The sequence below is a fragment of the Berghia stephanieae genome, chromosome 4, assembly GCF_034508935.2.
Source record: "Berghia stephanieae isolate SIO BIC M18660-M18661 chromosome 4, UCSD_Bste_1.3, whole genome shotgun sequence".
Lineage (NCBI taxonomy): Eukaryota > Metazoa > Mollusca > Gastropoda > Nudibranchia > Aeolidiidae > Berghia > Berghia stephanieae.
The window spans coordinates 76,119,050-76,142,067 of NC_088363.1; the positions used below are offsets into that span (position 1 = coordinate 76,119,050).

The 23,018-nt window shown below is 36.3% G+C and overlaps 1 protein-coding gene across 3 annotated transcripts; it reads left to right on the plus strand.

The window, feature by feature from the left end:
• Positions 1 to 2,399: 2,399 nt before the first annotated feature.
• LOC144971258 (uncharacterized) lies at positions 2,400 to 17,608 on the plus strand. 3 transcript variants are annotated; one of them, XM_078911840.1, is made up of 5 exons: positions 2,400 to 2,629; positions 8,835 to 9,155; positions 10,191 to 10,304; positions 11,428 to 11,601; positions 12,826 to 17,608. In XM_078911840.1, exons 2-5 carry the CDS (start codon positions 8,858 to 8,860, stop codon positions 13,071 to 13,073), a joined length of 834 nt encoding a protein of 277 aa, XP_078767966.1. In that variant the 5' UTR covers positions 2,400 to 2,629; positions 8,835 to 8,857; the 3' UTR covers positions 13,074 to 17,608. The 3 variants fall into 3 exon arrangements, with proteins under 3 accessions (XP_078767966.1, XP_078767967.1, XP_078767968.1); XM_078911841.1 differs by having other exon boundaries at positions 2,420 to 2,519; XM_078911842.1 differs by lacking the exon at positions 2,400 to 2,629 and adding an exon at positions 2,713 to 2,816.
• Positions 17,609 to 23,018: the final 5,410 nt, after the last annotated feature.

Consider the following 23,018-nt stretch of genomic DNA (forward strand, 5'->3'; position numbering starts at 1 on the left):
AAAGCAATTAAGTTCATAAATATGTTTGAACGCTATCACTAACCAAACAGCGTTTGTGGATTAATAATAAATAGGATAAATTTAGATAGAGATTTATAATTTTGAAATATAATCTATAATTTTAAATGTTAAATCACCACATTTTTAAAAATATCAAGACTTACAATATATATATATATATATATATATATATATATATATATATATATATATATATATATATATATATATATATATATATATATATTATATATATATATATTATATATATATATATATATATATATATATAAAGATAAGAAGGGAGGTAGCTCTTTATGTGATAGTTGTGGCGGGTTGTGTGTTATTTTTGTGGGATCGAGTCCAACCGATAGCTCAATGGTCTGGATTCGAACTAGTATGCGCGCTATGGCTCTCGTTACCAGCCGCACCACACACAACCTATATCACAAACGGCTCAGGTTTAATCTAGGGGAGATCAAGAATTGCCTTAGGATCCCTTATAACTTAATTGTATTAATAACAAGTGAGTCAAGACAATAGTAACGCCCAAATGCACTAATAACAATTCTATACATAAAGTTTAATTAGATTGTTACAGGAAAAGATAGAAAGAATAAGTATTTATTTAATATCAGGAAGAATAGCTCTAATTGAGTGGATCTAATCTATTATATATTTATTTGTTTGCTTTGATATAATCATATGTGTCTGTGGAAAATACATTTGAAAATGGTATAAGCCCGTTTGGCTTATCTTTATCCCGTCGGCTTGCTTGACTGAGGCAAATGTATCAGCTAGTTCCAGGGTTGGCGCCTGCTTTGCAGAGTTTTCTGGACATCACAACAGTATGTTGTAGTTAGGGGCTGACATCAGGGGTTTACCACTGTTCAAGGACTGGGATGCAGGGATTCGGCACAACAGGGTGCTCCAACGACACGGAAAAGGACCAGGAAAATGGCGAGGACCTCCAGCCGAGATAGACAAACTTTTACAAGTTTGAAATTGGAGAGATAGCTCTTTTCTCTTGGGCTTCTTAGCGTGTGTGTGATTGGATTCAGATATGAATTTGGTTTTGTGAAATGAAAATAGCCAATCAGAAGAATGTTCCTGTTTTAGATAGCCAATGATATCCAGATGCTTTGGTAAGAAAGAATAACGGAGAATTGCCGGAGAGACTAGGACAGTAATTGCAATTAAGCTACTCTTGAACGAGACAAGACCTCAGGGCATACGCACGTTGGCGTCTTGTTTGGAAAAGGTAATTAGCAAGAGGCATGAATACAATGGGCAGACAATTTGAACAGGTAAATAAGCCTTAAGCAGAATATTTCCTTCATGGCAGCAAATATGTCGGGAGACCACCAACATCAATAGTAATACCCTGAACCAAGATCTCTCTACATAAAAGAAATTTCTGGATTCAGATGAGGCCGAATTGATCCCCTAAGGACTAAGAAATACTGCAGTGCCCTCCGTACTAAAGTCACAACAAGATCTTGACAGCCTCAAAACTCTGGCCCAGGACCGTGACCAATGGAAACAATTAACAACATGGATGGAGAGAGCAGCTATACTTAACGACCATGACTGAATCACACAATTCTCAGCAAGCGTCATTCGGACTACTACTACTACTACTACTACTACTACTACTACTACTGCTACTACTGCTACTACTACTACTACTACTACTACTAGTACTACTACTACTACTACTACTATTGTGGAAATTAACATAGATCGAGACGAATCTTTTTAGCCATCAACTTTAATCGGTCCATTCGGCTTGCCAAATTATGGCGATTCCTAAAGCCAAAGGTCAAATTAAGGACCGAGCATTACGCTTCAGATTTGTTGTAATATTCATTTGAGTCAAAGTGTAATAGAAAGATATTTAATTGAAGAAATGGCAAGTTACTCGTATATATCACTCTGAAAAAAAAAAGTTTTATAAGTTTTAGATTTGTCAGTAAGTTTGTGCTCGATGATAACAATTTAACATCCGCTATACCTAGATACCAATGTTGACCCCCAACCCTATTTAAAAAATTAAAAAGAAGAAAAGAATAGACGTCTATAGATATTAACAAACACAAAAAAAAAAAAAAAGAAGAAAAGAAAAAAAACCACGCCAAAGAGAACGTTTGGAACGGAAATCTTATTTCGCGAAGCTTGCTTGGGGCGTTAAAAAGCATTGTGATGTGAATATTATTGAAGCTGTGTAAATTCGTGTTCCTATTTATCTAGATGTGCATTTCACTCAATTCAAATATTTTCAATTCCATAATAAATGAAAGTTAGTTTGAAAAACATGCCCGCCTCAAGAAAATTACGCTACAAACTGCGTACTTGATTTAGCTTTTTAATCACTTCGTTATCATTCATTTTCATTGGCTGAAAGAAAAGAGACACGAGCTTTGAAATGAAAACAATCTCATGAATCAAAACAATTGTCTCCTCCAGCGAGTTGAGAAGTTGGTTTGTGTGTTTGAGTTTGACGAGACTTTGCCAGCTCTGTATGTCCTATTCATATATATCAATTTACTCGTCCGGTCTTATATTCAAATATTCTCTAGAACAATTCAATCAGGCTTGAAAGCGAATAAAACCCAAACATTATTTTGAAGTAAGTATGAGTGAGTTTATGATAGAAATAGAGTACGGAAGTGGAAGCGAAGATCGTGGTTCGTTTTCAGTTGTGCACGAGAGTCCTAATCGACCCGAATTGTAGACAACCAGTCATTTTTTTTCATGGATAATAAATTTTAATTCCGGATGAGTAATTCACTCAAGCACACAAAACAAATTTTCTAGTACTGTGAATAATAATGATTTCCTCTATTTTTCCTTCCTCTCTCTAACTCTTACTCTTAATTCCATTCGATTGCGAATGAATCGCTGTGATTATCCCCAGACACCTGTCTGGGGATAACCAAAATTCGTTGAAACTCCGCCCCTTTAAACAATTATCCACATTCCAGAATATGGAATGTTCCCAAATGCACATAGAAATATAAGTAAGAAAAGTTAATAAAATATCTATAAAAACATAAAATTAACCAACATTAAAATTAAATCAGTTGTTACTAGACGTCTACATACACAATATGAGTCGACTTCGAAGTTGGTGTCATGGCCGAAGGGTTTAGTCGTCTGCCCTGGAAGTTTTACCAGAATCGACGTTGTGGGTTCGAATCCTGGTTCCGCCACTTTTTTTTTTTTTTTTTTTTGTGCGAGTCTATTCTTTTCCCCTTTTTGTTTGGCCTTTTGTTCTGTTTCTGAGCATGAATTTCTAAAAATTGTTTTTATTTTTAAAAAATAATTGTTTTTTTTTTCTCCCCTATCTGACCATTTAATTTGGTCGCTCTCTGAATATTTCTGTTTGTTTGCTTTTTAATTATTTATCCTTTTTATTTTTAGTCACTTTTTGAGATCAGAGTCAGAGTGGGGACAAATATGACAATTTGCTAGAAACTAGAAAGGAACTAAGAGAGAGACAGAGAGAGTAGAGTTAAAAAAAAAAAAGAGTGGGGGGAGGATGGATGGGACATTTATCTCACTGTTCTGTAAAAAGAAGACGGAATGTAAAAAGAAAAAAAATAGTGGCGGAACCAGGATTCGAACCCACAACGTCGATTCTGGTAAAACTTCCAGGGCAGACGACTAAACCATTCGGCCATGACACCCACTTCGAAGTCGATGCATATTGTGTATATGTAGAAACAACTGATTTAATATTGGTTGATTTTATGTTTTTATAGATATTTTATTAACTTTCCTTATTTCATTTTTTTAAATTCTCTCTCTCTCTCTCTCTCTCTCTCTCTCTCTCTCTCTCTCTCTCTCTCTCTCTCTCTCTCTCTCTCTCTCTCTTTCTTTCTCTCTCTCTCTCCCTCTCTCTTGGTTCCTTTCTAGTTTCTAGCAAATTGTCATATTCGTCCCCACTCCGATCTCAAAAAGTGTCTAAAAAGAATAAATAATTAAAAAGCATGCAAACAGAAATATTCAGAGAGCGACCAAATGGTCAGATAGAGGAGAAAAAAAAAACAATAATTTTTTTTAAAATAAAAGGACACCCACTTCGAAGTCGACGCATATTGTGTATATGTAGTAACAGCTGATTTAATGTTGGTTGATTTTATGTTTTTATAGATATTTTATTAACTTTCCTTAATTCTATGTGCATTTGGAAACATTCTATATTCTGGAATGTGGATAATTCTTTAAAAGAGCAGAGTTGCAAATATGTGTCTGGGGATATCGAAATTTGGATAACAAATTTTCATTATCCCCAGACAGGTGTCTGGGGATAATGACAGCCCGAATGAATAGACTAGAGTCTAGTAGATAGCGTTCGTCTAGTCGTTATTCGCAGTAGTATTCATTTCAATCAGTTATTTGCAGTGCAGTACTGCAAAAGCGGATTCGTTCTGTATTTATTTGCAGTATAGTGTAGTACGAGCCTATTGATGTATAAAAATTATACCAATGATGGCTGCGGTTATTCGGACTTGAGTCTGAATAGTCTCCCCTGGCTATTCTGACTCAAATTCCAATGCGCATGTGCAATCAACAGATTATTTGGACTCAATTATTGATAGGCTAATTAAATAAAATTAATGCATATCAAAATTACGATTTTAGTAACTATCAGCAGGTAGTCTAAACCCGCTTTAATTTTAATTTTTATTTGACGAGATAGACAAAATCATGTGTATCAATTGATAGTCCAGATAGAAATTAAAAAGAAAAGAGTTAAAACTTCAAAAGTAACAAAGGTCAGTCAAAGTAACTGGGGTATAAATGAAAAGCTTCTTTAACAACATAAAAGAATGTCCAAATAAAATCAGGACAAACATAAATAAATTAAAAATTACAATAGGGCCTATTCTGATAGTGTGAGACGGGCAACAATCCTTCTACAATCCAAAGTAGGGGTATGAGCTGAGTCAGTGTGATATGGGCAAACCAAAATTTCTTTTTAACTCTTTTTCTATTTCGTTATCAGTTCCATGCACGCACATTGAAGTTTGAGTCTGATGCCAGGGGAGACTGTTCAGACTCGAGTCCGAATTGCCACTTCGTTATACTACTACTGCAAATAAATACAGAACGAACCCACATTTGCAGTACTATAATAGAGGACTTGGCGCAAAATATAAATAAACTACATTATTATTATTTTATTTTAAAGTTATTATTATTCTTTTGCATTTCGTTGATGATGACGATGTGTCTGTTGTTGTGTAGTGATGGTGATGGTTGTGATTGTAGAGGTGGTGGTGACAGTGGTGATGATGTTGTGGTGGTAGTGGTAGTGATGATGCCTATAAGAATAATGATGATGATGTAATGGGGAGGTGGTAACGATTGCTGTAGTTTTGATAAGATGTGGTAGCTGTGGTAGTGGTAATAATGATGATGATGTGATGGTTGTGGTTGTAATGGTGGCGGTGGTAGTGATGATGACGAGGAGGATGGTAGTGGTGGTTGCTTTATTTTGTTAACGATGTGAAGGTTGCTGTGGTAGTAGTAGTAATGATGATGTGGTGGTGGCTGTAGTAGTAGAGGTAGTTTATTGATGGTAACTTCTATTATTTGCAGGGGCACTGAGATCTGAGTCATGAGCAACGGCGAGTGTGTGTTTGTGTGTGTGAGAGAGAGAGAGAGAGAGAGAGATTCCTGGAACTTTATAAATTAAATATATTTAACTAACTGTAAATAATACAATATAATACAATAAATGTGGACGGAACTATTCTATTAAAATAATCTGACAGAAAAGCGGATAGATTTCAAGATGTGAACGAATGATCAAGTCGGAGAGGTGGGAACAGTGAAATTTTCATGGATTGGATTGGGGTAACAAAACACGATCTTGTCAAGTTTCAGACTTGAAGGAAAAGTTGAAACGTTCAAACTCTCAATTCTCAGTCACACAAAATATTTCAATCATCCCTCCTTTTCTTTCGTTCTCAAACTAACAGACTCTCATTTAAGTTCAAGCAATTCAACAACACACCATTTTGGTCAGTAGTACTAATGTGAATAAGCACTTCGTTGACAAAAAGTCGCATACACACTCATCACTCATACATACACATTCAGTTTCAACCAAAAGTTTGTGTTGGTTGTAGAAGTGGTGGAGTGGTAGGAATGATGATGATGTGGTTGTGGTTGTAGTTGTAGTGTAGTGATGTAGTAGTAGTGGGAGTATGGATGATGATGTGGTGGTTGCAGCAGTGTTGTGAGGAATGATGGTGTAGGTGCTCGTTGTAGTTAGTGGTGGTAGTGGATGATGTAATGGTGGTGGTTGTAGTAGAGTAGTAATGGAAAGGAGTGACTATGTGGCAGTTGTAAAAAGTAGTAAAGGTGCTTTTTAATGATGTGGTGGTGATTGTATTTGTGGCCTGAGGTAAGTTGATGTGTTGTCGTCCTTTTTTAAATTTTAACATTTATAAATTGAATTGGAATTTGAGCCCAAAAATTGAAGAAAAGGTGATGGAAATATTCAGCTTCAGGATCGTGGGTTTTTTTTAGGGCCAGGCCAGAATAACATCAAAATCAAGTTAATCCTTTATAAGACCAGAGCTGCCAGATGGCCAGAGTTCCTCGCGACCAATTTCGACTATACAGTAATTTGAAATGGGCTGTTATTTTCATCTGTTGCACTGTTACGGATTACCTATCAAGAAAAAAATGCCAGACTTACTTAATCATAGTGCGAATATCAAGGCAATAGATACATTCATTAATTGTTATTATCTTCAAGCATTGTACATCATATCTGTAACAGTCAGTAGAGTATGTATTACATACTAATTATTATGAACTTAATTTTCGAAAATTGTCAGACTCTTTGAAAAATGCACATTTATAGGCCTGGAAACATGTGGCCAATTTTGGTCATACATAGTGGCCATCTGGCAGCCTTGGTCATGATTGCATTTGTATAGAAAATGCAGCTTTCCGTGCACATCATTACGTATGTAGACTCAGTATATTTACTAAAATAGTGATTGAAATGGCTCTTTGATAGTATATCTTATATTATTGAATTTCTCAAAATAATCCATTATATTGAAAAAATCATGCAAGGAAAGTTTGTGAATAAAATTGACAAGTATATTCAGTGTTGTATTTAATAAATCTCAAATAACATGGAATATGATAAAGAATTATAACTCATAAATGCACATTGCAATCATATATAATTGAAATGCTTAATATTGCGATAATAAAAAAAAAACAAATCAATAAACACGTATTAAAATTTACTAGCACATTTCTATAGATTTACTTCGCTCAATGTTCTTCGCAATATTTCATTTATATTCCCCCATCTATGCATGTGGAACCAAATTTCTATTTCATGTCTCAGTTGCCTGTTTCGCTTCCTTTTTGTTCTAACACTCTTAAAATATCCATCACTGCTTATAGCCAAGTACTTATTCACACCTGAGTCGAGTGGGGTAATTAAATGTACTGTATAGTGCCTTTCCCAAGGACACGACATTGGGACCAAAATTTTACTCACCCACTGTCACCCTGCATCCGGCGGCTGACCATACGCTACTTATTCTTTATGTTGGATGACCCAAATTTAGGAAGAACCTTATTGTCATAGTTTTGATGCCTGACTTCCACTGGACTTCCCCTCTTGAGGGAGAGGAGAAACTACAAACAAAATAATGTGGCTACTTGTTGCTAGTGCTAGTCAAACCATCAGTAAAAATACTCCACTAGACAGGGACCACATTTTTACGAAAAATCCTCCACCACTTCACTTTTCAGTGGGTGGGAGTCTCCACCAAGTGTCCTCAAATTTTGATAGCTTTACAATAAGTGGTTGATGTTATTCCCAGAAATCTGTTTGTCGATTAAATTTTGTTTTTCATATTCCTTGTCCAAGACACCCTTTTCCAAGATTGCCAGTTAAATTTTATGCAAAATGTCAAACAAGACATGGCAGTAAGCCAAATAGTCTGGAGAAATGCCAATGGTAATTTGTTTAACAATTAAGTAAGCGATGCCAAATTAATTTTTTTATACCAAATGACTTCATTGAAATCCAGGAATTAAAATTTGGAATTAAAAATGACAAACTGGCCTTCCACTTTTTTCTATTGTCTTGGAAATCATTAAATGAATTAACTGGTCCATAGCTCACCCGCTGTTTAACACTGTCAACAATTTCACTATCTATAACTTTTATCGGTCCTCTTTCCTGTTCTCTGTTTCAGTATATATGTATATATACACACACGCACACACACATTTCAGGGAAATTGATGATTGTTTGGGGTTGGAATATTTTATGTTAAAATGAGTCAGCATTGTCCTCGTCGGCATAGTGGTCTTGACTCTTGGCAGCTATACTTTACTTCTAGTCCTGTTGTCTTCATCTTGATTTTATTTTATTATTACTACTTTTTAAATCATACGCTTGAAGCAAAGAATAGCAACATTTACCATGTAGAAAGAGAGATGATATGTAAAAGGCGCTATTATTTTTCAACCGAGACAAAGCTGTTATTGGCCATATGTACTCTTTTTACACATGAATATAATGAGATAATGTGAGTAAAGAACTCTAGCCTTTCCAAGGACTCAATTGTGTGCTGCCACAGAAATGTGGAAGAGACACTTCATGAAGCCTCCAATTTACCTCAAAACATAAGACTGCAGAGGGTGGAAGTGTGTGCCCATGAGAAGAGAGAAGAGGGCGGGGGGGGGGGGGGGGGAAGGGAGAGAGTGAGTTTTTTTTAAATCATTAATATTACCAAGACCAAGAAGTTAGGTTGTATTCTTGATTTCCTCTTCTATTTCAGGTTTCGTCTTGAGGATTGAAACAATGGGTGCCTTGAACTCAATTCACAACAAACTCAAAGAGTTTTCAGAGGTTGAGGAAGAGGATGGTCAAAATTATTCAACTCCAGAAAAGACATTGAGGCATAAATGTTTGGCAGGAGTAGATCCAAGATCTCCAACCGAAGAAATTGACAGAACTCCCATCATTGTTGAAGGTACTCCCAATGTTCTGTCAAAGGGGATGAAGTCAAGGATTCCCTCTCAAAATGTAGGACCTATAGACCCAAGATCTCCATCATCAGAATTTACAAGAACGCCGCTCAGTTTGGGACAACCATCCTGTGAGTGTTGATTAAAGTACTTTATTTTCACATTGTGTCATGAAATGTGTGTTGTCTTTGCCTGTCTTCAATTACATCTAATTGATATGAGTATCACTCTTGTAATTGCATTGATAATGATAACAATGAAATCCGCTTTTTTTTAAGATGACAAATAAACTATACAATGCAAACAATAACAACGACTGCATGACTGATATATACTGCATTACTTCAGATCAGAGGATAAATTTATCTTCTTGTTATGTATGATATTCAGTTTCTGAAAATAGAGTATACTGGAACAAAGTACACCCTGACCCCTTTGGATAGTGAAAAAATCTATTTCTAAATGATTTCCCAACATCATTTAACTTGACTGTTGTGCGATTTGGTTTGTAGTTTTTTTTTGAGTGCCTTTAGCCAGTGGAAGTCAAAGCCTTTACAGCAGTAGTTATCTCTCAATCTCTCTTGTTGGTTCAAATAAAATAGGTCTCCTCCAACCATGCACATTTGTCAGAAACTTAAAATTGAACTCCAGATTATTGTGTTGCTGTTCTTTATTTTTATCTTTAAAGATTATTATTTTATTTTTTAATTTATTTATTTGTTTTTTTGCATATTTTTTTTCGAATTACATGTTATTTTTATTTTGGTAGGAGAAAAATAAAACAAATGATTATCGTATGTCAGATGATTTTTGAAATAAAATAAATAGTACTATTTGTAGAAGAGTATTTTTATTCTCAGAAACTGAAAGCAAGGATATGATGTATGAAGAAAGCATTGATGTGAAAATCTAAATTTTCATGGAATTACGAAAAACAAACTTTGAGATCATCTAGCAAACAGGTTGCTCAAATGAGTTGTGCATGGTTTTCTAAGATCTATATACCTATATTGTCCATCAAGTTTATTCTTTGGTGAAATCATGTCTACTCATTTTGTATGCCTAAGAGTAAGAGTCCCTGGATGGCAGCATTTAACAACCGTTAAAAGTACAATAGAAAAGTCTTCACATTCAATAATTTTTAAAACTTCTTTCTAATTTACCAGGTGAAGGTTCCAGCACACCATTAAAGGCACCGTCATGCTTTATTCCACCTCCGTCTTTACAAGATTTGGATTTTAAAGTCAGCGATGATTCTGCTCAAGACAGGTTACCTAAAGGTAAATAGGATAAAAAATGTGAGGCATTGCAGAAAACCCCAATCAAAGTTCTCACCATGACGTTATTATAGATAATAAGTATTATTTTTCCATTCATTCTGAATTTTGCCCTCAATTCATTCATTATTTTGATTAGAGACAAAGTTACAATATTGTATATGCAGGAGGTACTAGGTATAAAAAAAAGTTATGACTATGGTGTCTAAAGTTTAGGAAAAAACATATTTCATGACTGGAGATTATACCTAGAAGTTACTGTGCAGTCCTTGAGAAGTTAATTCATTTGAATTTTTCACCTGACCTACCTTTTTCTTTTTCATGATCTCAAACTGTTGACTTAAAGTGGAATGCAATGCATTTAAAGGGAGATTTGTGAGTTAAAACTGATTGTATTCAATAAATGACATGTTGAAATTTTGTTTTCCAAAGCCATAATTGCACGGAAATAAAATTGGAACACATGTTTTCCCCTATGTCTCTCTGGTGTCCTACGTGACAGGTTTTTGATCAGGTTTTCATGTGCTGCCTCCCCTTTTTTCCCCTAATAAACTGAGCTCATTCTCTTTTGAGAAATCCTGTGTCATCAGTATCATTATTTCTTGATTTTTATATTTACTGAATACCGCCCTAACAGTCATCTTTGCAGTTGAGTTCATGGTACCAGAGTTTATTTTGCTCTCTGCATAGGGGAAATGCAATAAGCAATAATTATTTGCTTCTGTCCTAGTAGGAAAATAATATCTCTTATAATAATTTCTTTCAGATCTTTACTACACAAGGCCATCTTATCACCTTTGGCAGGATATGGAATTGTCCACAATAGAGTAGATATAGTTTTGATAAAGGTTGTAATTGAGCAATATCCATTTATCAAATCAAACAATTTACAGATAAACTAAGCCAGCAATCTCTCTCTCTCTCTCTCTCTCTCTCTCTCTCTCTCTCTCTCTCTCTCTCTCTCTCTCTCTCTCTCTCTCTCTCTCTCTCTCTCTCTCTCTCTCTCTCTCTCTCTCTCTATCTGGGGTGTGCGCTATGTTTTTAATTTTAAAAAAATAATTTTTAAATAAAAGAAATTCCATTCTTTGGTATATTTCAATGCATTACATTTTCATATCTTTCATAGAACAAGAGCTAAGTGACATTGTAAATCAAAGTTCATCTTACTCTGATAATAACAATACATCCACATTGGAGGAGAGTCTAGAGGAGTCTTATGACACAGCTCCACTTTTGGATAGTGCAGAGAAATTACAACTCTTGTCCATTCAGGATGAAAAGAAGACCAACTCCACATCAGGTCAGTAGAGTAATAATGTACTGTACAACAAGAGATGTTATTTCATACATTTTGCAATGGTGAATTTATCATAAAGATCGACATCCGTTGGTAGGAAAAGAATGTTATTACTGTTACAGTTGTCACTGCCTAATAATCCATCTTGTAATAACCCACTTCGCAAAAGAACCCACGCGGGTGGTTGGATGGGAGCATCACCCTTGAATCATATACCTATGATGTTCGCATGGGTGTACGATCCGATAGTGATGTCGTTTCTTCTTCTCTTTACTAGCCTATCCTGCTTCTTTGGTTTGTGATTGTATTTTTGACAGGGGATATTTTTTTTTCTGTAAATCTTCTGCCTGTTTGTTCTTGGTTATTTATAATTTAGCTTATGATATCTTTAGGTTATGATTTTGATTTACATTTGTACTATTTTTGTTAGATTGCTTGTTTTTTTGTTTCAGCGGTCTCTCATATAACCTCAATTGTGTTGGAAGAGACCTAAATCAACAAACAAACAAACAAACAAAAAATAACCCACTACTCTCTGTTTTGCAAATGTGAATTGTTTGTAAAGATACATTAACAACGAAGTAAAGATTGATATTGGTGGGGGGAAAAGGCATTTCTTTTTGGGTAACAATATTTTCTACTAAAAACACCCCTCAAATATCCGGTTTATTCGCTAAAGACTACACATGGCAACATATGAATGACTTTATGTATCATTATTCAAATGTTTCAGTAGGTTAGTTTACAAGGTTATAATTGGTCGTGTATCTGTCCTTGCATTCAGCCTGCCATCTTTATGATTTATATGGCTAAAGGAACTCTTTCCCTTTTCTTCAAATGACCGTGTCTTATTTTTGAGATTTTAAAATAAATATATTGAGCTTTTACTTTTATATAGCGCAATAGCCACTAAGTGTGCTCAAAGCGCTTTACAAGGGATCCCTGACCAACAGCAACAGGTGTCATTTGGGACAGGACTTGACACCATTTAGGCGATATTACATTTTTTTTCGGACAGAGACAACGCTGTCAACGGCTAGGTTCTCATTTTACACTCGATGCGCTGAGCGAGACTTGAACCCAGGACCTTCCAGTCCGAAAGCGAGTGTCATACCACAAGGAATATTGTTAATATAAATTTTTTGGGGGGTTCTCCTCTTCTCTCTTTTGCTTTTTTGGGGTTTTTTTTTTCATAAAAAAAAAAAAATTGTGTTGTTTTTTTTTTAGGACAAGAAACTGAATCTGAAGACTCTTTCTCATCACACTGCAAGCCAAAATGCAGGCCAGTCAACAGAATTTTGAGCCAGAATATACCAGTGTCAAAACCGAAAGTGAGATCAGCATTGACTCTGGTCGAGAATTCCACTCGAGTTTCAAGATTGCCAAAGAAAATTGTTTCTACATCAGGGGGTAAAACCAAACACAAGCAAGTCAACAACTCTGTTGCTGTTGACAAGGAGAATATTTGTCATTGAAATTTTGTCTTCATGCAGAATAATAATAATTGATATTATTTACCTATGCAATTTTTTATTATGATATATTTTACACATTAGGGCTTGATGGGACTTCTGGTAGAGTCCTTAGTTTTCCCTAGATCCTGGCTGGCATTCTCTGTCATTGGCAAGGCAGTCGGATGTGTTCATTGTGAATGTGTAATTGGAATCCATCTGAATATCCCCGTTTTGGTGATTTTCTGTGTAGACACCTTTGTGGAGCTTTTAGTAGGGTACATGGGTCAAATGCTAATACTGGTTTATTTACAGATGGATTATTCCTCAAACTTAATATTTTCTTTTTAGAACTATTTTTCTTGTCTTACTGTTTCATGGTCACTAGTAAACAAAGCACAACTCTTTATTTATACTCTTTTGATTTTGACCAACCTATTATCTTTTTACTAATGCTGAAATGACTAAACAATGTCCTGAGCACCATAAAAGTCATAACTAGAGGTGTGCTTGTTGGTAATGAGTGCTCTTTGTTTATGTTATCACACTTTTTGGAGGGTGGTTGGATGGGAGCATCACCCTTGAATCCTATGGTGTTCGCATGGTTGTACGATCCGATAGTGATGTCGTTTCTTCTTCTCTTTACTAGCCTATCCTGCTTCTTGGTTTGTGATTGTATTTTTGACAGGGGATATTTTTTTTCTGTAAATCTTCTGCCTGTTTGTTCTTGGTTATTTATAATTTAGCTTATGATATCTTTAGGTTATGATTTTGATTTACATTTGTACTATTTTTGTTAGATTGCTTGTTTTTTGTTTCAGCGGTCTCTCATATAACCTCAATTGTGTTGGAAGAGACCTAAAGCAACAAACAAACAAAAAAAAAAAAACACTTTTTGGACATCGTTCATTCTGTTAAACAGCCAAGGATGGATATATCGACACTGTTTGGACCACTCTAAAATTTTGATATAATTGTCTTATATCAGCCCTTTCAAAAATTTAAAATCGAAAGGGACAGTAATGAAATATGTAAGATAATAACGAGGGAAGTCAATCTAGGTGATTTGGTGGCCCTCAAAAGGGCTGATTTGACTTGAAAAAGTCAGTGTTTCTTTAGGCCAGGAATAATTTTACATACCCCGTCCATAGCGCCTGAGTGCCCTCAGAATGATGTGCAAAACAGCATCCATGTAAGTTCATAGCTGTTTTTTTTACTTATAGCAGGATATTGTTAGCCAATTCTAAATTGTATTCTGGAATTTTTTTCTGACGCCAATTACTGCAGATATTGATAGATCGCTTTGTGAATATAACAGTCTTCTTATAAAATTTATTTTGATTTACGAGGTCTTTATTTACTAATGTTATATAGCAAAAAATAAACCCCAAAAAAACAAAGGACTTTGATGTCATGTCGACATAAGTGTATTGTTGACATAAATGTTGGTGATATAACCACTTTACACATTGTATTTAGATCTTGACTTGTCTAGATAGCAATAAGCAACATGACTAAGGTTTCTTTGAATGGTTAATAAAGTTAAGGTTAAGTTATTTCTCCGTCTTATGCAGCTGTTGTAGTTAATCAGAAGCTGCTGTATTCCTGTCTTTCTGCATTGCAGCGCGGGCTGCCATGTTCTTTACTTCTTGGAGTTTGTTTATTTTGTTCATTGTGTGACCAACAAACATTGCATTGCATTTTCGGGAATATCAAAGCTGTTACCAATTTGTTGCAAGTTTCCTGTTTATAAATGGTCTGATTATTCTGATGTTTTTTAGAATGCAGACAGCACTTGCTCTTAGGTTGTTGATATGCTTCTTTATAGGTAGATCACTCTCCAAGGCGATGCCGAGATTTTTTTCCGATGTTTTGAGTTGTGTTGTATTAGCATCATTGATTGTCAGTGCCAGTGTAGATGAATCTGTCTATTGTTGGAACTAGCCGCCAATAAAGCTTCGGTCTTATTGCCATTTAATTTTAACATATTTGCAGACATCCATCTCATCACATTGTTGGTGCCTGAATGGGATATTTGGCCTCCTACAGTGGCCAGGGAGGCATTACTGTATCTTCTATCCTCCTATATCGCTTTTCCTATTTGATTTCTGTCTTTGTTCTGATTGAGATTACTTGGTCTTGTCCTGGCCCTGACTCTTTGGCTGGGAGGGAAACAGTCAAATGTATAGTTATTGTTTGGGAGATGATATTTTTCCCTTGTAAATCATTCTCTCTGTTTTTTTTTTTTGAATCTATAATGTAAGCATTTGAGTGTGTTCCTCTTAGTGTGATATTATGGTTAATCAGTTATGTTTCCTGTTTTGCAATATTCTGTAGACATCTAGTTTTAGTTTATTCCTCTCAGAAGGATCCATTATTGCTGATGTCTAGATGAGACATTGATGGTATACTCTTATTCCCAGTTCCCCTTTGTTGCAACTTTTTCTTGGGTTCTCTATTAATAATTCTAGAATTTTTGAAGTTTTTAAATACACTCCAGCACGGTGTTCTCTTTTGTGAACTTATTGTCAGTTTTTACGAAAATCAATCGCAATTATTTTGCCAATCTTAGTCTTTTTGCTTGCAAAATTTTGGATTTTATTTTGAAAAAAAACCGCAGGCCAGCTTACTGTATACACACACATTTGCAGTATAAATAGATTCATTCACACATGCGTAATGTCAATGTCATAGTAAATCATTAGTGGTCGAAATCACCAGTCGAATTTTATCTTTGTTGGGTGAAATTAGTTAGAAAAAACTGTGTTGAAGAAAAAATTAATTCGAGGATGGAATGGAATGATTATAATAAGGGAGAAAAAAACGGGACATTCGAATGAGTTCAAGGAAACCTTACTGGAGTGTAATCATTATTTACATAATTTTGCTCTGTGAAAGTTGGTAACAGATGTTAATAATCAGTGGCCTTACATTTAGTACTGTTGAAAATTATTCATCGGGTCACTAATAAATGCTAAATAAATTATGCACACTTCTGTTTTTGGTTTTGTTGTTGTTTTTTTTTTTTTATAAATGATATGTATGTTATTATTTGATAAAACCTAGATTTTTAAAAACTTTAACTGCTCTTTATTTCATTTATTAAGTTTTATTTCTTTTCGGTGTCCTGGTGGCACTGTGTTTCATCTTGTCACAAAATTCAAGCAATATTTAAAGTAGTGACTGGATGGGTGACAGTGATCGTTTTAAATTTTTGTCCTGACGTCGTGTCCATTTTACACACATTACTCCTGGGTGGGGTTCCTGACCTCCCATTGTGGGCAGGGAGGCACTTACTGTGTCATACATATATCCACCTATATCTGTTTTCCAACATGCTTTCTATCTTTGTCTTGGAATGAGATTACTTGGTTTTGTCCAGGCCCTGGCCGGATGCCCTTCCTGAGAGGGAAACAACCAAATGTATAGTTAGTTTTTGGAGATGATATTTTTTTCCTTGTAAATTGTAAATCATCTCTCTGTTATGCACTTTATTATGTTTTGTTTCCATATTATATATGATTTGTAAACAATTGAGTGTTTTCCTCTTAGTTGGGACCTGTGCTTGTGTCTGGATGAAACTTTTAGGTGATCTCAAACTATGTACTTTGATAGTGTGCTCTTGGATACATCTGTTTCCTATTTGAACCAATTCCCCTTTGTCTTACCTTTACTTGGGTGCTTTAATTGTAATTATAGAACTTTTTACTATCCCATTTTCTTCCTTTTTACTGGCGCTGATATGACCTTAATGTATTGCAAACGCCGTAAAACCCTTAAAAACAAACAAAACAACTATTTGAACCAATTCTTCTGGGTGGGTTTCCTGACCTCCCATAGTGCGCAGGGAGGTACATGCTGTGTCGTCTATCCCCCTATATATCTGTTTTCCAATTGCTTTCTGTCTTTGACTTTGACTTGAAATGAGATTACTTGGTTTTGTCCTGGCCGTGGTCGTATACCCTAGCTGGGAGGAAAAAAGTCAAATATATAGTTATTGTTTTGGGAGATATTTTTTTCGTGTAAATCGTCTCTCTGTTATGCACTATAACTATATTATGTTTTATTATATATATGATTTGTAAACAATTGAGTGTTTTCCTCTTGGTGGGGACCTGTGCTTGTGTCTGAATGAGACATTTAGTGATCTCAATCTAAGTAATTTGATAGTGTGCTCTTCGAATCTACATCTGTTCCCTATTTGAACCAATTCCCCTTTGCGGGTGGTTGGATGGGAGCATCACCCTTGAATCATATACCTATGATGTTCGCATGGGTGTACGATCCGATAGTGATGTCGTTTCTTCTTCTCTTTACTAGCCTATCCTGCTTCTTTGGTTTGTGATTGTATTTTTGACAGGGGATATTTTTTTTTCTGTAAATCTTCTGCCTGTTTGTTCTTGGTTATTTATAATTTAGCTTATATCTTTAGGTTATGATTTTGATTTACATTTGTACTATTTTTGTTAGATTGTTTGTTTTTTTGTTTCAGCGGTCTCTCATATAACCTCAATTGTGTTGGAAGAGACCTAAAGCAACAAACAAACAAACAAAAAACATTTTCTTGGGTGCTTTAATTGTAATTCTAGAACATTTTACTATCCCATTTTCTTCCCGTTTACTGGCGCTGATATGACCTAAATGTGTTGCAAGCGCCGTAAAACCCTTAAAAACGAACCAATAGTCTTCAACAGTCGTACTGTCACTTCCTTCCTAATGACGTATGGTAACTTAGTAACACTGGCTCTAAACTATCGGAACAATGGCTGACGCCGTATGAAATATTTCCCCGGCGAGCTTAAACGCGTATCCAGAGGTAAAAAACCCCATCAATTTGATCATGTATTGACTTTTACATATTCTGATCACAAGGCATATGAAAAGGGAATGAAAAGTTCTAGCCAGCATGAAGTATAAAAAGTAATGATTTTCTTTGTTTAGAACCAAGATGGCCGCCGTTGCCGGGCGCGTGACATCAGACTATTGAAACCAATTCCCCTTTGTCTTACATTTTCTTAGGTGCTATATTTGTAGTTCTAGAACTTTTTACTAGTTCCTGACTTCCTATAGTGGGCAGGGAGGCACTTACTGTGTCTTCTATACCCCTATATCTGTCTGGGTGGGGATCCTGACCTCCCATAGTGGGCAGGGAGGTACATGTTGTGTCTTCTAACCCCCCCAACCCGTTTTCCAATTGTTTCCTGTCGTTGTCTTGGAATAAGATTACTTGGCCCTGTCCGGAGTTCCTTGGCTGGGAGGGAAACAGTCGAATGTATAATTATAGTTTTGGAAGATGATATTTTTTCCCTTGTAAATCATCTCTCTGTTATGCATTGTATTATGTTTAGTTTACATATTATATTATATGATATATAAACATTTGAGTGTACTCCTCTTAGTTGGGACCTGTGCTTGTGTCTGGCTGAGACTTTTAGGTGATCTCACTCAAACTAATTACTTTGACGGTGTGCTCTTGGAATCTACATCTGTTCCCTGCTCGTACCAATTCCCCTTTGTCTCACCTTTTCTTGTGTGCTTTAATTGTAATTCTTCCTGTTTTTACTGGCGCTGATATGACCTTAATGTGTTTCAAGCGCCGTAAAACCCTTAAAAACAAAAACAAAAAAATAACCCTATATCTGTTTTCCACCATGCTTTCTGTCTTTGTCTTGGAATGAGGTCACTTGGTTTTGTCCTGGCCCTGGTCAGATACCCTAGCTGTGAGGGAAACAATCAAATGTATAATTAGATTTTTGGGAGATTTATTTTTTGTCTTGTAAATCATCTCTCAAGATGTAGATGACTTCACATACTCGAGCAGTAAAGTTAGTGAAACAGGAGATACAGAGGAAGATACAGTATTAAAGCCAGAATAAGTATAGCTCAGCAGACTTTTGACACCTTATCGCCCATAATTAATTGAGCTTTTATATAGCGCAATATCCACTTAACGTGGTCAAAGCGCTTTACAAGGCTCCCTGGTCAACAGCAACATTTAACATGTAGGACGAGACATGACGCCTGTTAGGCGATATTACAATTTTTCGGACAAAGACAACGCTGTTAACGGCCAGGTACTCATTTTACACCTGAGTACGGTGAGAGAATGTGAGTAAAGAGTCTTTTCCAAGGACTCAACTATGCGTCGAGCGAGGCTCGAACCCAGGACCTTCCGATCCGAAAGCGAGTGTCATACCACTAGACCACATAGCCGCACCATATGTAAAGTAACATATCATTAATTAATACAACCAAGCTTAGAATAGTTGGCTCCAATGTATAAACTTTTTTACTGTATGGATCGGAAACACGGGGGTGACAAACACCCTTACTTACAAAATTCAGACTTTCATTAACAAATTCATCCACAGGATTTTGAAAATCAGATTACAAGATCACATCTCCAACAGAGAACTATGGAGGGGGTCAAACCAAGAGCCTATTAATAAGCAAATCAAGAAGAGGAAATGGAGATGTCATACATTAAACCATTAAGAAGACCAGGGAACAATGTCACCCGTCAATCCCTTGATTGGAACCCTCATGGGACACGAATGGTGAGGCGTCCTAAACAGAAATGGCGGCGCTCACTGTCAGACGAATTAAAAATGGGAGGCTACCAAGAAAATGGTCATGGACAGAAGTAGATGGAGGACGCTCGTAGAGGTCCTATACAAGGAGCGAAGAGGATTAATTAAAAAAAAAAAAAAGAAAGTCATAAATGTCGCGTTGTGGTCTTGTTTTATAACGCTCATCAAATGACCCGAAATTCTGTGGTCCGAGTCCAGCTATATGCGGCACAAAGTGAGACCTTGGAAAAGGTTCTTTCTCTCACCACTCTCGGGTGTAGTGTAGTTAAAACACTGGCTGGTAACAACTTTATCTCTTTTGAAATGTATAGTTTGTTTTGGGAGATGATATTTTTTTCCCTTGTAAATCATCTTTCTGTTATGTAATTATTTTTAAAATTTTTAACATGATTTGTAAACATTTGAGTGAGTTCCTCTTAGTCGGATCTTGTGTTGGTGTCTGGGTGAAACATATGGGTAATCTCAAACTAAGTACACTGATAGTGTGCTCTTGGGATCTACGTCTGTTCCCTATTTGAACGATTCCCCTTCGTCTTACTTTTTCCTCAAGTCCTTTTAATTGTACATCTAGAAGTTTTTACTGTCCAATTTTCATCATTTTTACTGGCGCTGATATGACCTAAATGTGTTGCAAGCGCCGTAAAACTAAAACCCTTAAAAACAAACAAAAAAAAAAAACGATCATCACCATCGTCACTTTATGATATCGAACTTTGGTCGGAAGATTACGGTATAAAAGCCAGGACTTTTATGTAGTGGTGGAATCTGTAACACGTCGATTATGTACGAGATTTGTGGGTAGAGGGGTGGTTGTGTGAAAGGTTGGGTGGGTAAGAGAGAAGGAGAAAAGAGTATAGGATGAGAGGATAGAGAGAGTGCGCTCGCGCGCGTGTGAGAGAGAGAGAGAGAGAGAGAGAGAGAGAGATGTGACAAAGGGACTGCTGTATATATAATGTAATGACAGAGAATAGGTCCGTATAGAGGGAACGAAGTTGACGAACTCAGCTCTTTGGTATTATTTTTAGACAGCCTGTTGGTGATTAGTTCTCACTAAATTTAATCAGTCAGTCTATAAACGTTAAAGTGAAATGATACACACATTTTTGTGTTGGCATGATAATTTGGCTGCAGATGTTGTGAGTATTTTACCTAAACGCATAGCATCAATGTACATATCGGAACTTCTCTCGTTGCCAAACTGGGTCCAATGGTGACAAACATCCACCGCGTCTCAGTTTATCCGCCAAACCGTGGGGTAAGAAACTGTACGTATAGTGTGTGTGCGCGCGGGGTGGGGGGTGTTTATGTATGTATGTATGGTTTTTTTTTTTTCGTTTTTTTTTTCCCTTCTTCCGACTCTTTATCACTCTGTACAACCAGCAGTGATTGGGGTTGGTGTCTGTTAGATCTGACGGAAAGCAGCACGGCGGTCTAACGCTTTATCCAAATTGTCAAATTGAGAAATTATGGAACAGGCTATGTGCGGCTATGTGGTCTAGTGGTATGACACTCGCTTTCGGATCGGAAGGCATAGTTGAGTCCTTGGAAAAGACTCTTTACTCACATTCTCTCACCGTACTCAGGTGTAAAATGAGTACCTGGCCGTTAACAGCGTTGTCTCTGTCCGAAAAATTGTAATATCGCCTAACAGGCGTCATGTCTCGTCCTACATGTTAAATGTTGCTGTTGACCAGGGACCCCTTGTAAAGCGCTTTGAGCACGTTAAGTGGATATTGCGCTATATAAAAGCTCTTTTAAAAAATATAAAAAATTAAAAAACATTTTTTTTAAAAACAGGCACCGCTGTTAGATCAAGATCTGTACATGTCAGACAAAGCAAGAAAGAAAAAAATACAAGGGGGAAAATCCCAAAAGATCAAGGGATTTTTTGGGATTTTCCCCCTTGTATTTTTCTTTCTTGCTTTGTCTGGCATCGTTTCATAACCACTTGTTCATATCCAAATTGTCGCCAGCATTGTTATTGTTCGTTAAATGCTACAGAAACCGGGATAAACTGTGGCTCCATGAGCCTAACGGCTCTGGAGAAGATTCAGCGATCGGGTTTGTAACCTGTGTGATCGTGTTTCATTTTTTTAGGAGTCATTGTACGAGTGGCTAGTTAGATAGTCGATCTTTAAAAATTTCTTTATGCCTTGTTAGATAGGATACCATTGATGTTATGTTGCGATAACGACGGCAGGTGTACAAAACGCACCTGCGGGAACTTGACCGACGACTTGTCTTTGATCCCTATCAAACGACAACCGCAGTGCTCTACATCTGACCATTTCGTTTGTTGATGCTTGATAGGTTATTGAACTGATCATACTATTACAGCGGTCATTTTTATTTTCATCTATCTAGACGTCTAGATGTTCTACCTTCTTTATGTAAAGAGTCACACTCTTTCCTGTTTTTATTACCTGTCAGTCAATAATAAATTTTGTAATACACGCAAACACTTACATTCTTCATATTTCCTGTTACTTTTTTCTATTTTTGGACACACACACACACACAACACAAACACACACACACACACACAGAGGATATATATATATATATATATATATATATATATATATATATATATATATATATATATGTATATATAAGAGGGGGGGGGGGCAGGGGGTAGACATTTGACTAATATGTATTTTTTAAAAATGGGATTTGAAAGTTTTTGAACTCCAGTTTAACGCAAATAGCGTTTGTATGTGTGTGTGTTTGTGTGTCCTTTTTCATCCCCCCAAAGAGTCTTCCCTGTATGTGGCTTGAAAAGTACTGGAGTCTTGAGAAAATCTCATAGGGATTCGAGCCCTTAACCTGTCGACTCCAGCAATAGTGACTTACTACACGCCACGCTATTGGTAAGAGCATCATTTTACTTCTTTCGTCAAAAGGACGGAACTTGGTTCTCATCAGTAAATGGATAACTACGTCTCTACATTGTATCTGATGAAAGTGAAGACGGCGTGGCAATGAACGGGTCACCCTACCACATTATGTCGTTAATCTGTTTCAGGTATAGGGCTCACTTTACTTATATTGTTTTTAAAGACATTTGTTCATCCAAACAAATAAATGCGAGTACACGCATCCCGCGCACACACAGATAGATAGAAGAGAAGAAAAAAAAAAACAAACTTCGAGCTTTTATATAGGGAATGAGATTAGCGGAAGAGTAGCGTCCCTTGATTGGACGTCACCCATAGTCTGTGACGTCACCGGCGGAAAAGTTATTAGAGAGAGAACGTCATGTTGGTTAGACGAGAGACGCATGCGCACAACCAACATGACGGTCTCTCTCTAAATAACTTTTCCGCCGGTGACGTCCAATCAAGGAACGTTACTCTTCCGCTAATCTCATTCCCTATAG